We start from the raw sequence: 14516 nt of genomic DNA, 5'->3' as shown, positions 1-14516 counted from the left end.
CATTTCCAGCCTGGTCTTAGCTGGTCAGGCTGGGAGATGACCAGCTAAAACCAGCTTGACCAGCCTAGCCAACCTGGGAGCCCAGCCAAAACCAGCTATGTCCAGCTTAAACCAGGCTGGTCAAGCTGGTTTTAGCTGGTCATTTTCCAGCCTGACCAGCTAAGACCAGGCTGTAAATGGCTGGAAACCAGCTCTAAAACCAGGCTGGTCAACCAGCTAAAACCAGCCAACCAGCCTAGGCTGGTTTAAGCTGTTTTTTTTCAGTAGGGTTATGTTCTGAGTGGATATTAACATGTTGAATACAGTGTTTGTGAGTTGCTAATGTGTTCTGTGTAGACGGTTCTATAGAGTAACTGCAGTGATGTTAGAGGTTAGTTTGGTATGGTTGTTTGCGTAGAGGTTAGCATGTTGCTATGTAGCCGCTACAGTGATATTAAAGGCTAGTTTGTTTGGGTTTTATGTGTGGATGTGAGCATGTTGCTACATAGCCACTGAAGTGATGTTAGAGCTTAATTTGTTGTGGTTGTTTGCATAGAGGTTAGCATGTTGCTATGTAGCCAATACAATTGTGTTAAAGGTTAGTTTGTTTGGGTTATCTGTGTGAATGTTGCTACATAGCCACTGAAGCGATGTCAGAGCTTAATTTGTTAGGGTGTTCTGGGTTGATGTTAGCATGTTGCTATGTAGCCACTACAGTTGTGTTAAAGGTTAGTTTGAGTTATCTGTGTGGATGTTGCTATATAGCCACTGAAGTGATGTTAGAGCTTAATTTGTTGTGGTTGTTTGCATAGAGGTTAGCATGTTGCTATGTAGCCAATACAGTTGTGTTAAAGGTTTGTTTGGGTTATCTGTGTGGATGTTGCTACATAGCCACTGAAGCGATGTCAGGGCTTAATTTGTTAAGGTGTTCTGGGTTAATGTTAGCATGTTGCTATGTAGCCACTACAGTGGTATTAACGGTTAGTTTGTTATAGTTGTTTGTGTGGATGTTAGCATGTTGCTATGTAGCCGCTACAGTGATAATAAAGGTTAGTTTTTTAGGGTTTTGACTACAGTGATATTGGAGGTTAAATTGATAGGGTTGTCTGGTGGGTGTAAGCATGTTGATGTAGCCACAGATATTAGAGGTTAGTTTGTTGAGGTTTTTTGGGTGGATGTTTGCATGTTCTTACAGGCACTGTAGTAATGTTAAAGGTTAATTTGTTAGGGTTTTCTTAATTAGCTTACTCTGTGTGGTTGTCATTGTTTAACCATGTACTCGCTGTAGTGTCCTGAATGGTGGTAGCGTTTCTATGTTATTTTGAGTGGTTAACATTTTCCTAAGCTAAATCTGTGCTGCAGCCATCTGCAAATGCTGTGTGCAGCATGATTTTCTACTTGTGAATAGCATTTAGCAGTCATCGTGTGTATCCTGTACTTATGTAGACTGAATCTGTGATTGGCTAAATGTTCTGAATCAACTTTAAATGGTGTGACCGTTACATAAATGCTACTCTTTTTTTCTTCTTCTTCTTTTTATCACAAAAACAGAAGTTAAACTAGTCTGGAACATTCAATGTAGCTGATTACCCTAATGCAAAGTGTGTGTACCTTAAGTAAGTGAGCCGAAGCTCTTCCAGCAGCTGACGCTCTTGTCTGCTCACATCAGCCTCCATCACATCTGGCACATCTTCATGAACAAAGCGAACAGGATCCCAACCTGTCATGATGTCGAAGGTGATGACACAGCCGAGCGAGTGCGAGACGATGGACACTTTTCCTTTCTCTGCAAATTCTGGGTTGCGCTCGCAAAAGAGCATGTAGAGGCGGTTCAACTCTTTGGTTAGACCCCGGGTGATCTGAGAATGCAAGTGCAGTGAGTGTGAAATTAACAAGTGTGACATTTCAACTGTGTAGAAGAAAAAGTGGAACTGAGTGAGAGTCTGTGTTTGAGTTGAGTTTTATACGCAAGAGAGTGAGAGGTGCTCTGCTCTGAAACCTAGTCAGCTGCAATGCTGTCTATACTGCCTACATATGCAGCTGATTAATAAATTAGCTTAAATTACATAATGAAACCTATTAAGTGGCAGTTTTGAAACACTTATTATAGCAAATAAAAAAGTAATAGTTACATGTATAAATAACATTAGCCGGCAGCTAGCTCTCTGCAACTCTCAAATGTTTGCCCACTGAAGCAGGGTCTGGTCAGTACTGCATGGGAGACAACAAGGGAAAGCTAGGTCGCTGTCGGAAGGGGTGTTAGTGAGATCAGCAGGGGATGCTCAACCTGTGGTCTGTGTGGGTCCTAATGCCCCAGTATAGGGAAGGGGTCTCTAAACTGCTTAGTGAGCACCATCTTTCGGATGAGACGTTAAACTGAGGTACTGACTCTCTGTGCTTATTAATCCCAGGATGTCCTTCAAAAAAAAGAGTAAGGGTTTAACCCCGGCATCCTGGCCAAATTTGCCCACCGGCCTCTGTCCATCATGGCCTCCTTACCATCCCTATATCATAATTGGCTTCATCACTCTGTCTCCTCTCCACCAATCAGCTGGTGTGTGGTGTGCGATCTGGTGCAATTTAGCTGCCGTCGCGTCATCCATGTGGATGCTGCACACTGGTGGTAGATAAGGAGATTACCCCCAAAAATGTGTAAAGCAATTTGAGTGTCCAGAAAAGAGCTATATACATGTAAGGAATTATTATTATAATATTGGGCTATATATACAGATAGGTCCATAAATATTTGGACATCGACACAATTATGACATTTTTGGCTCTATACACCAACACAATCGATTTGAAATTAAACGAGCAAGACGTGCTTTAACTGCAGACTGTCAGCTTTAATTTGAGGGTATTTACACCCAAATCAGGTGAACGCTGTAGGAATTACAACAGTTTGCATATGTGCCTCCCACTTGTTAAGGGACCAAAAGTAATTGGACAGAATAATAATCATAAATCAAAGTATCACTTTTTAATACTTGGTTGCAAATCCTGAAGTCTGGAACATATAGACATTACAAGACGCTGAGTTTCATACCTGGTGGTGCTCTGTCAGGCCTTTACAGCAACTTCTTCAGTTCCTGCTTGTTCTTGGGGCATTTTCTCTTCAGTTTTGTCTTCAGCAAGTGAAATGCATGCTCAATCGGATTCAGGTCAGGTGATTTACTTTGCTATTGCATAACATTCCACTTCTTTCCCTTCAAAAACTCTTTGGTTGTTTTGTAGTATGCTTTGGGTCATTTTCCATCTGCACTGTGAAGCACTGTCCAACGAGTTCTGAAGCATTTAGCTTAATATGAGCAGAAAATATTGCCTGAAACACTTCAAAACTCATCCCGCTGCTTTTGTCAGCAGTCACATCATCAATAAATACAGCCATACATGCCCACGCCATGTCACTACTACCACCATGCTTCACTGCTTAAGATCATGAGCAGTTCCTTTTTCTCCCTTATACTCTTCTCTTCCAATCACTCTGGTACAAGTTGATCTAGGTCTCATCTGTTCATAGTATGTTGTTCCAGCACAGTGAAGGCTTTTTAGAACTATAATTTGGTTTTACTGTTTTTGAGGCTCAACAATGGCCTACATCTTGGGGTGAACCATCTGTATTCACTCTGGTGTAGTCTTCTCTTGATTGCTGACTTTGACACACATACACCTACCTCCTGGAGAGTGTTCTTAATCTGACCAATTATTGTGAAGGGTGTTTTCTTCACCAGGGAAAGAAATCTTTGGTCGTCCACCACAGTTGTTTTTGTGGTCTTTCCAGGTCTTTTGGTGTTGCTGAGCTCATTGGTGCGATCTTTTTTTTTTAAAGTATGTTCCAAACAGTTGTTTTGGCCATGCCTAATGTTTTTGTTATCTCTCTGATGGGTTTGTTTTGTTTTTTTCAGCCTAATGATGGCTTGCATGACTGATAGTGACAGGTTTTTGGATCTCATCTTGAGAGTTAACAGCAACAGATTAGAACAGCTGAGAAGCCAATTGTTCAATTACTTTTGGACCCTTAACAAGTGGGAGGCAAGTATGCAAACTTTTGTAATTCCTACAGCGTTCACCTGATTTGGATGCAAATACCCTCAAATAAAGATGACAGTTTGCAGTTAAAGCATCATTTAATTTCAAATTCATTGTGTTTGTGTATAGAGATAAAAATAGATTTCCAACCAATAGAATTGTGTCGATGTCCCATTATTTATGGACGTAACTGTGTGTGTGAACATTGCCTGTTTCTTCTAAATGATCATGTTGTGTGTTGGTAAAGATCATTATAACTTAAAGACCCATATCTAAAGACCCATGACCCAACCTCCAACAGTTAAGTGTCTAAAAACATTACATTCAATTCACACTGAAATATTTTTTTAATAAACACTCTTCTTAGAAATATGCTTGATTGTACTGGGGTGTTTTCTCATGGGAGTACCTTCTTTAAAAATATTGCACAAGATGCTGGCTAAGTATTTTAGCAGGCAGCATGAGTATGCATAATTTAAAAGCCGCATTTGCAACAGCATCATGGCTACTATGATTTAAAAGCATTTGTCTGTGTACGAGATTTTCAGAAAGGTGAGAAAAATACAGATAAATACAAAGTACATGTACAGATGTACCTCATCCCTGTACAAAGGGCTTGTGTAGTACATAATGTCCATTGCGCTGCTGTTAAGCATGTCTCTCAGACCTCGCACTTTGTCAGGAGTAATGGAGTCCACAGTGTCTGAAAAGAACACAATCATTAACAAACTCCAATTATGTCTATATGTGTTTTCTATCATTGTTTGCCAAAAATACCTCCATCGAGGGCGAGTTTAGATCGCCATTCCACAGGAAGGAACTCGACATGTTCATTAATTCGGTCAGAGAAGTGCTTCTCCTCCATCTTACGGGCAGCATCCCGCATCCTAATCATCAATGCAAAGTTAGTTTCTGACCTTTTTTTAATAGACTCAGTGGTGTGATTGGTTGGACTCACATGCTTGTATTCCTAATGATACGCCCCTGATCCATCTTCTGGCCAATCCCATGTACCACAAAGACTATGTGTGTAGTCTCAGGGGGCGTGTCCTCTGGAGCCGCCTCCTCCACGTAACCCCGGTGGAGACGCGTCCCACTGCTGGAGGCTGAGCAGACAGGAAGGAAGACACTTTGGTACTTTAATAACCACCATCTTTTATAATAATTTTCCAATGTTTTCCAGCTGATGGACGATAAAAACACATTGACAGCCAAACAGAATTGAGTTATTAAACATCAAGTACATAGCTTTAAGTCTATGTCTATTTGTTTTAAAATCATCTGAATGCTAATGTACTTCTAAAAGTGATTTAAGCAGAATTATGAATAAAAAAAGAGTACTTTTACTTAAACAGAACAAAAATATTGCACCTGTTGCATATAGGGGGGATCGGCTCGTTAATGTTTATTGCCACCCTTCATAGAAATATTGAAAATACGAAAGAAATACGGGAAACTACCTTTATGGGATGATTGCGGGATAAAATTTTTAAATACGGGAAAATTCCTTTATGAAAATATGTGTGGGCTTAAGAAAGTCAACATGACTACGCTAGGACGGGGAACGACAGTTGGCAGGAAGCACAGCGGTTGCTAAGTGGTTGCTAGGCAGTTGCTAAAATGTTTTTGTCATTGCTAGGTGGTTGCTAAGCATTTGCTAAATGGCAACGCTCATGTATATGTTTGATCAAATGCTAATACTTAGTAAGCATTACTAGCATATGTTATTGCACTTAGATAACCATTAATAGCATGTAGCTAATTGTTAATAGCACTTTGCTTATCATTGTTACCATGCATAGTACATAAGAAGTCCCATTTGCTATTTGAATCAAACTAGCCAATACCCAGTTCCCTACTATTTTCTGATGTAGAGATATTGCTGTTTTTAAATGGTTGCTAGGTTAGCCTGATTTATTGCTATAGGGACAATTGACAGCTTAGTGATGATACATCAAAGCTTCCTGCCAATAAGAGTGATATAAATCAACCCCGATGTCTCTATGGCAGTCAAAAACTAGACTTGGACTTTTTGTAAAAATGGTAAAAACTTTTGAAAAAAAATTCTGCTTAATAAGTGTGAAAGTGATACATGCAAAAATGGCTTGGCATATTAGTAAAAAAATGAGTTTTTGTAAAAATGGCTTGCCATATCAGTAAAAAATGAGTTTTTGTAAAAATGGTTTGCCATATTACTAAAAAATGAGTTTTTGTACAAATGGCTTGCCATATTAGTAAAAAAAATGAGTTTTTGTAAAAATGGCTTGCCATATAACTAAAAAAAATGAGTTTTTGTCCAAATGGCTTGCCATATTAGTAAAAAATTGAGTTTTTGTAAAATTGGTTCGCCATATTAGTAAAAAAAAAATGAGTTTTTGTAAAAATGGCTTGCCATATCATTACATAAAATTGAGTTTTTGTAAATATGGAAAAAATACGGAGTTTCAGTCATGGAGTTTATGGCTTGCCACATTTTGAGAAAAATAATGCTTAAAAATTATTTATTGGAAAACTTTAAGTCTAATAAATTTGAAAAATTATAGCAACAAAATCTAATGCAGAACAGCTTTTGGCCAAATTTGGGGTTTGTATAATTTTTTATATGCATGGATAATTAAAATGTAATATTTAAAACTTTTTAATTCAAAAACATTAAGTCTGATTGGCACGAGGAGATATAGCAACACTGACTATGTTTACATGGACATCAGTAATCGAATGATTTGCCTTAATCTAATTAAGACAATAATAAGATTAAGGCGTTAAGTCGATTTTTGAATGTTCCTTTCATGATCCCGTTTTACATGTTATAGCACATAATTTGATTATTGTCATTGCGTCACCGCCCTATCCGCATTTCCTCCCGAGTTTCATGTAATTTCAATTGTTTCATTTTTAATTTGTCAACTTTAACTACAGTTTGGCACTTTCACTTTCATTCAGGAACATTTCATGCAAGCCCCCATGACAAACGAGATATTGGATGCAACCAGGGGAGTTGCTAGATATAAAGCTCTACTGGGGCACCGCACTGGGGCATATACACTATATAGTGTGTGTGTGTGTGTGTATATATATATATATAAATATATATATATATATAAACAAGCTGTTTGGACAGACATATCTGCATGTATGGTGTATAGACTGTCATATTGGGGTGATATAAGCACACCCAGTGCTTTTTTTTCAATTTAACAACATAAAAAAACGGTGGACCAATTGAAGCTGTTTTCAAATTGACCGCAACTTTACGTAGGAGAGCGGTCCCCCCATCCACCAATATTGATTGACATCATATCCTCAGTTTGTTGATTCACGTCCGCCATTTTCAGCGTGAGTCGAAGCAATATCACTAAAGGAACACCCTAGCTCTATTTTTAGATGCAGGGCTCATTGGATTTCTCGCGATCCCAGAAGCTCCCTGTGATCTTAACTAGCATGCGTTTTAGAATTCTAAACATCGGTTTCTATCAGGGTAAAGTCAAGTCGACAGCTGGGCGCCACGGACCGCTGCAGAAACCTATGTTTAGAATTTAAAAATGCGTGGCGCGATGATTCGGGACACTTCATGTTTCTGGTGCGCCACAGAGAGTGTCTGGTGTGCCGTGTCGCGGCTTCGAGCGGCGCATCCGGTGCCTCAGTCGAAGTTAATTCAGTGTGCGTGGTTATTAGTTTCTGTGTACAAGCTCGGCACTTGAAACTAGCACACAGTTGGCTGTAAAATTGTACAAAGACACATATGATTTTGTACTCTCTGCTTGGTCTGTGTCAGAGTCGTACATGTATGACTGAATGGTGATCCTCTCACTCCTTCTCCTTCTCTGAGTCTGCCTGTCAGACTCTGTTGCAAACGCAGAGCGGGTGAGCTCATGGCCCCGCCCCCTTGTTACGTTGGCGGGAAGCCGAAACTAATTTACATGTGAAGCAACACACCCCTAAATCAGCGAACTGTGGACACGCCCCCAACATGACACTTTTTAACACATTATAATAAAAAAATCTGAATTGCATTTTAAACTGAACCTAAACTGGCACACTCAGAAGAACCATAATATTAATATTAAATCATAAAAAAGAGGTAAACTATGTGCCCTTTAATATAAATATTTATTATAAATAAAAGTATTCTTGTTATTATACAATTAGAAAATAATGTTTAGACACAACTGGAGTGATATGCTAAGATCATTTAAGACTAAATGTAAATGTAAGAAATATTTGGATAATTATACATTTTATTCGAATATAATTCTATAGAAAAATTCAATAGAATACAAAAAACATGTTTTATAGAATTATCTGTTGTCTTAGACTTGACACAAGGCAGAGAATTAGGTTTTTTAAGTCTTACCTCCTTGACTCGTCATCCCTCCTTTTTGCTTCATACAAAAAATCTATGAGAAGGCATGCTTAGTACGATCACCGTCATATTGCTTAAACTTTAGTTCTGTCGACTTGCAAAACAAAAAGAGGCTGTTACAACACATGAGCGGCGAGTGAGCAGCAAGTAGCCTGCTTTTTTGGCGCGCATGTTAACTACCGGGACTCATACTGGCAGAAGAGCAGTGCGTGCGTCTTTATTTCGGAATTACCACTCTTAATAAATACACTTGCATATGAAGTAAATCATATCTCAATGCATTTACTGAGGCACTGGAGCACATGCCCCAGTAAATTGGGTCTAGCGATGAACTATGAACTGCTGGAAGAGTGTTGTTTTAATGGAAGTTCATACCGCGTGCTGAATGGAAGAAAAAATGTGTCTGTGGTCTGCACTGGCTCTGTAGATGCAGTGTCAAACAGCTGTGTGTGTGTGGGTGTGTGTGTCTGTGGAATATCCGGTCACCAAAAAAAGTCCTACATGACGGTAATAGCTTGATTGCAGTGTTTACATGTATGTACAGCACTTCAATAATGCGACTAAAATCGGCATACTCCACACATCTTAATTTGATTTCTCTTTAGTTCGATTATGAGCTTAATCAGATGAAATTAATTAAAAATCACCGTTTACATGGTAGACTCTTAATCAGAGTATTGAATCTAGGCTTGTGCCGGTATTCGGTAATGCGATAAATCACGGTAATGAATATGCACGATATTGTTATCGCGGGCACTTCAAAATACCGTGAAAAATAATAGATCCGAATTTATATTCTTAGAACGCGCTTTAGCTTATTTTGCATCAACCGCTTGAAGAAACACTGCGTATATGCTGCGCAGAACTGATGCGCACTCTGATGTAAACAATCCCCGCATGTAGAAGCACTGTGTGCACACAGTGCGCGCCGCCGCTGCCACCGCACTATAATCCTCACACGAAGAAGAAGCATGGCGGAAGGAGGAACGCTGCCGACAATTTATCCCCCTTCAAAAAGGGTAAAGTCAGAGGTTTGGAAATATTTTGGGTTCCAAAAAAATGCAGAGGGATTGCTGATCGAAGACGGTTTCCCTTTGCACATTCACTTTGATATAATTGCTCAAGTTTACTTTTATATTGTGTATTGTTTTATTTATATTTATTTGTATTTAAATGTTTGAAGTACTTTTAGTTAATTAAAAAGTTATTAAAGTTACTAAGTTGACGAAACTGAAGTTTTTTGTGTTTTTTTACCTGTTTCTCTAGTAAAATTACAATATCGTGATAATACCGTATACCGTGATAAAAGCTCAATCAATTAATCGCACATGCCTAATTGAATCTTAATTAAAATTAACATTAAAATTGTATTATTGGTGTCCATGTAAACGTACTCAATCTTCAATGCAGAAGGGGCACATTTTGACCAAAATTAGACCTTGTAGCATGAACGTCCTAGGAGGAGATACGTTTGTTTTCGAGGACAGAGTAGTACAACAGTATGTTGGCTTGTCAGGCCAACATAATCAAATGTTTTACAAACCTTTTGAGAATCCCAGCTTCTGAGTGACGGTCCGTGCAATCTTAGAGGTGGTGGCGTCGCTGTAAAGGTACACTTCATCCACGCTGTGCCAGTCCACGTGGCTCCGGCTCAGTTTCAGACTGTGAATGGCTGAGTGAATTAAGGGCACAAGTCAAACAGGTCTGTTTCATATTACCTCCTGTTAAGTAAACTTCATGTCTAAATAGATTAGATCGTTCCAATTAAGGGTCTTTTTTGAGTATTTGCAAACACAACTGACAAATGATACCACATCAGTAGTAAACGTTCACCGGTGTTTGACTTGTGTCACATGAAACAAACAGGAAGTCTGGGTTGTGGCTTATTTAACTAAGCGACTGTCTCTGGGTGAGCTGAACTAAGCGTCAATGTTAAGTTGTTCTTTTTGTGTGCTTGACCCCTAGCACAAAGCTTTCCTAACCCTAAACACTGGTCATGGCAGGGTCTGTTACCGTCTTTGCTGTCCACTGTGGTGGCCACTGCTTCCGTGTCAAAGGTGTCCTTCATCTGCTGGCCCCGGAAACGGGCTAAGTGCTCCAGTTCAATAAGGTCACTGTCCTCCTCCTCCAAGGGTAACCAGGTGCCGTCTGTGAACCACTGGCCTCTCATGACTGGGATGTGGTCCTGTTCTGTAAAGAGGATTGGTTTGAATTGTTATCCAATTCTAAAATATGACTTTAGTTAACATCATACAATGGCAATGCTATATAAGGATCTAGGTGGACCAGTAAAGCCACGGTCACTTTCTGCACTTTTCATCCCATAGACTTCCATTCATATGCATGCGAATGTGGCAAACTGGAAATGTAAGCTCATGTGACAAGTTTCCCATGTCACTGCATTGTAAATTTAAAGCTTGGTGTTCTCTGACCTGCAAAATCTTATCATGTGATTTGCGTGAGACCAATGAAAGATCAAAACATGACCTCTCTAAATGATAACCGGTATACCACAATTTGGTAAAGTTAAGGTTTAACAACTGCTAAAGATTTCTGTAATACCGTTCCTACAGTATATGTATGGTTTTTTTAATTACTTGTTTTTCAAGACTATTTTATTTTGTATTTTAGGGCAACAGTATCTCCACATCAAAAGCTACTGGTCAGTCCACTTTCAGCTGCCTTTTCATGTTTTTGAAACTAAATGTATTTGTTTTGTTTTCTATTTGATATTTGTTTTGTTTCTCTTTAATGTTTGTTTTGTTTTCTATTTGATATTTGTTTTGTTTCATTTGGATATTTGTTTTGTTTCTCTTTAATGTTTGTTTTGTTTCTCTTTAATGTTTGTTTTGTTTCTTTTTGATGTTTGTTTTGTTCCTCTTTGATGTTTGTTTTGTTTTTTCTTTGATATTTGTTTTGTTTCTCTTTGATATTTGTTTTGTTTCTCTTTGATGTTTGTTTTGTTCCTCTTTGATATTCGTTTTGTTTTTTCTTTGATATTTGTTTTGTTTCTCTTTGATATTTTACAAATCAAATCACAATATCGGTGGGAAAAATCTGAATTAGTTATTAACGCCAAATCACACTGGGGCTGTGCGATATTGGGAAAATCGAACACTGCAACATTTTGTTAGTTTGTGATATATATTGTGATATGAGATGACTTGTTTATCTATTGGGGTGGTGCAGTGGCGAAGTTTCCCCCACAAGTCCAAAGACATCCGCTATATGAATTGGGTAAGCTAAATTATCCGTAGTGTGTTTGTGTGGGGCGACGCAGTGGCGCAGTAGGTTGTGCTGTCGCCTCACAGCAAGAAGGTAGCTGGTTCGAGCCTCGGCTGGGTCAGTTGGCGTTTCTGTGTGGAGTTTGCATGTTCTCCCTGCGTTCACGTGGGTTTCCTCCAGGTGCTCCGGTTTCCCCCACAGTCCAAAGACATGCGGTACAGGTGAATTGGGTAGGCTAAATTGCCTGTAATGTATGAGTGTGTATGATGTTTCCCAGAGATGGGTTGCAGCTGGAAGGGCATCCGCTGATTAATAAAGGGAATAAGCCGACAAGAAAATGAATGAATGTGTGTGAATAAGAGTGTATGGGTGTTTCCCAGTGATGGGTTGCAGCTGGAAGAGCATCTGCCGCGTAAAACATATGCTGGATAAGTTGGCGGTTCATTCCGCTGTGGCGACCCTAGATTAATAAAGGGACTAAGCCGAAAAGAAAATTAATGAATGAATGTATGTGTGTGAATAAGAGTGTATGGGTGTTTCCCAGTGATGGGTTGCAGCTGGAAGAGCATCTGCCGCGTAAAACATATGCTGGATAAGTTGGCGGTTCCTTCCACTGTGGTGACTCCTGATTAATAAAGGGACTAAGCCAAAAAGAAAATGAATGAATATCTGTATGGAAAGTATCTATAACTGTTGGGATTGCGATGATTAGGTGTGTGCATATGCCTGTAATCTAATAAACTACTTACATTTGAATAAACAAATTTTAATGTTTTTTTTTTCAACAGTATACAGGTACAGTAATCGAATAATAAAACGATAACAATATGAAATAATGCACGATTGATAGCTAATGTTCTGTCTGGAGGCTGTTCAGTATCCTTCCTCGACACAGATTCTTGAAGTGAACTTTTGCCTGTAAGATGATTAGATTCACTATTTTGGACTTTGAACACAAACAGGAGGAGAGACTGATGCATCTGATGTGCATCAACAGTGAATCGTGGCTATAAGCCTCAGCTAATATTGGCAAGAATGACTGTACACTTCACACTGTCTGCATTTCTGTCTCTTTAAGGTCGCATTGTACATTCTGTCATGGTATTATCTTTGAGTGCAATAATCTCTGTGAAATATTACAGGCAAAGAACTCCATTGTCTGTTGTCAACTGTGATGTTTGCAGCACAGACTCACACACTAGTAAACTGTGCAGCTTTCTGTTAAGAATTTGTGACCAACTTGAACGTGTTGAGTATCGGTGAGGGGAAATTCCAGATCAAATGACTGAATTCTGCAAGCAAAATATCACAGAGCATCTATAAATATGACCACAATTTTCAAAGGAGTATAAAAATGAAATTTCTATAACTGTGTCTTATTAAAAACACAAAAGGATGTTAAGATATCCATGTAAGCACAATATAAACAGTCAATAAGACAACAATGCAGTCACATTACCTTTGATTGAGGAACAGACTGTAATGTATTATGTTATTCGATTAAATCAATGGCACTGATGTCAAATCGGGTTCAAACCATCTTCAAGAGATTGAAGAACCACAACAGAGGTTAGTGCCATTAAATTACAATTGCCTAACAGTCAAAATATCATCTTCCAGATTAACTATAATGCAGCACTCGTTAAGTAGCCTACTTTTATATCACTTTTTTGACGAGCACTTTCATTCACCGGGTGAAAGCTATAAACATTCTGCGAAGTAACTCTTTTTGCTGTTCTCTTTAATGTAAGCTTAGAGAAACTCACGGTTCCAGTACACAGGATAGCAGCTCTTCCCCTTGATGTCCACCTCGTAGAGTCCTCCACGCACACACACTGCGTCCACGTTGACGCTGTCTGAACCGAACACCGAATCGTCCGCTGAGCATCCCGCATCCGCGCTATCGAGTACCGGCTGCGCTGCCACCACCGCCGACTGCCTCCGAACCGCCGGTTCCTCGCATCCTGACGGAGACTCGAATAAATCCTCCGCTTCTTCCGTCGCATCCCTCCGTTTGACCTCTTCCGGATTAAGTTCGCAGTATTTACGATACGCCAGCTCGATTTTTAAAGAATCGTGGCCAACGAACGGTTTCCAGGTTCTCTTGTCCTCCTTGTAGAACCAGCGCACCTCCTCGGGTCCGAGTTCAGTGACAACTTCCCCGCGGTGCCGCGAGCTGTTGGAGCGGTTGCGCTTTTTCGTGGCGACGTTCCCGTCACTTTCGCTGTAGTTCGGGTCGCCGGGGATGTCGAGATAATCAGTGTCTGGATCAGAGCCGAGATGGCCGTGATAGCCGGCGAAACCCTCCTCCACCAGGCCTAGCATCAGCTCGCGCTGGCCTGGGGGAAGCGGCAGATGTCCGTCTAACGTTATGCCCGGCTGCACAGCGTCCATCCCGGCGTGAATCGCGTCGCCCGTGGGGTCGTTAAAGCAGGACGCGCAACCATCATCCATCCTTCCCCATTCACTGCCGCTGACATTTTCCCTGCTTTCCGAGCAACTCAAAGACGTTTTGTCCTGACAAGCGCTCATCACTGTCGCCGCTTTCTAGAAAACAGCAAACGGAGCGGTTTCAGCACCGGTCAGCTGATTATAATAACAACAAATCTAACGATGTAAAAACCTCTCCTTCCCCCGGTGCCACCAAAGCGGCCAGCATCTGTCCGGAGGCGTCAATCACACACGCTGGACTTGAACTCCATGAATTACGAGCAAATTCACTCGGGTAGTCCTCAAGTTATAGAGCGGACACGCCAACCTGTTCACTTTTCATTAATATGCCGACTGTATTTCTCCCCGTGGAGCCCCTCTGCTCTGAAGCGACGTCCGATTCATAAATGAATCTTTTTGTTGAGTCGAATCTTTTCAACGGGTCCAAAAAAATTGTTTAAACGAGTCGTCCAGAAATGAATCTGGCCGA

The 14516-nt window shown here is 40.1% G+C and overlaps 1 protein-coding gene across 1 annotated transcript in view; it reads right to left on the bottom strand.

Moving 5' to 3' along the window:
* The window catches only part of ddhd1b (DDHD domain containing 1b), a 31470-nt gene extending 17055 nt beyond the window's left edge, over positions 1-14415 (bottom strand). The window contains exons 1-7 of the mRNA XM_056481647.1: positions 13363-14415; positions 10385-10561; positions 9915-10043; positions 4967-5114; positions 4786-4895; positions 4605-4711; positions 1591-1838 (exon numbers count right to left, since the gene is read on the bottom strand). Of these exons, the coding sequence (XP_056337622.1) occupies positions 1591-1838; positions 4605-4711; positions 4786-4895; positions 4967-5114; positions 9915-10043; positions 10385-10561; positions 13363-14128 (1685 nt within the window). The 5' untranslated portion in view covers positions 14129-14415. The remainder of the gene's footprint in view (positions 1-1590; positions 1839-4604; positions 4712-4785; positions 4896-4966; positions 5115-9914; positions 10044-10384; positions 10562-13362) is intronic.
* Between the last annotated feature and the right edge of the window lie 101 nt (positions 14416-14516).

The sequence above is a fragment of the Danio aesculapii genome, chromosome 20 (genome assembly GCF_903798145.1).
Source record: "Danio aesculapii chromosome 20, fDanAes4.1, whole genome shotgun sequence".
NCBI lineage: Eukaryota > Metazoa > Chordata > Actinopteri > Cypriniformes > Danionidae > Danio > Danio aesculapii.
Note: the sequence above shows the minus strand (reverse complement) of the source record. Positions and strands in the feature narration are given on the sequence as shown.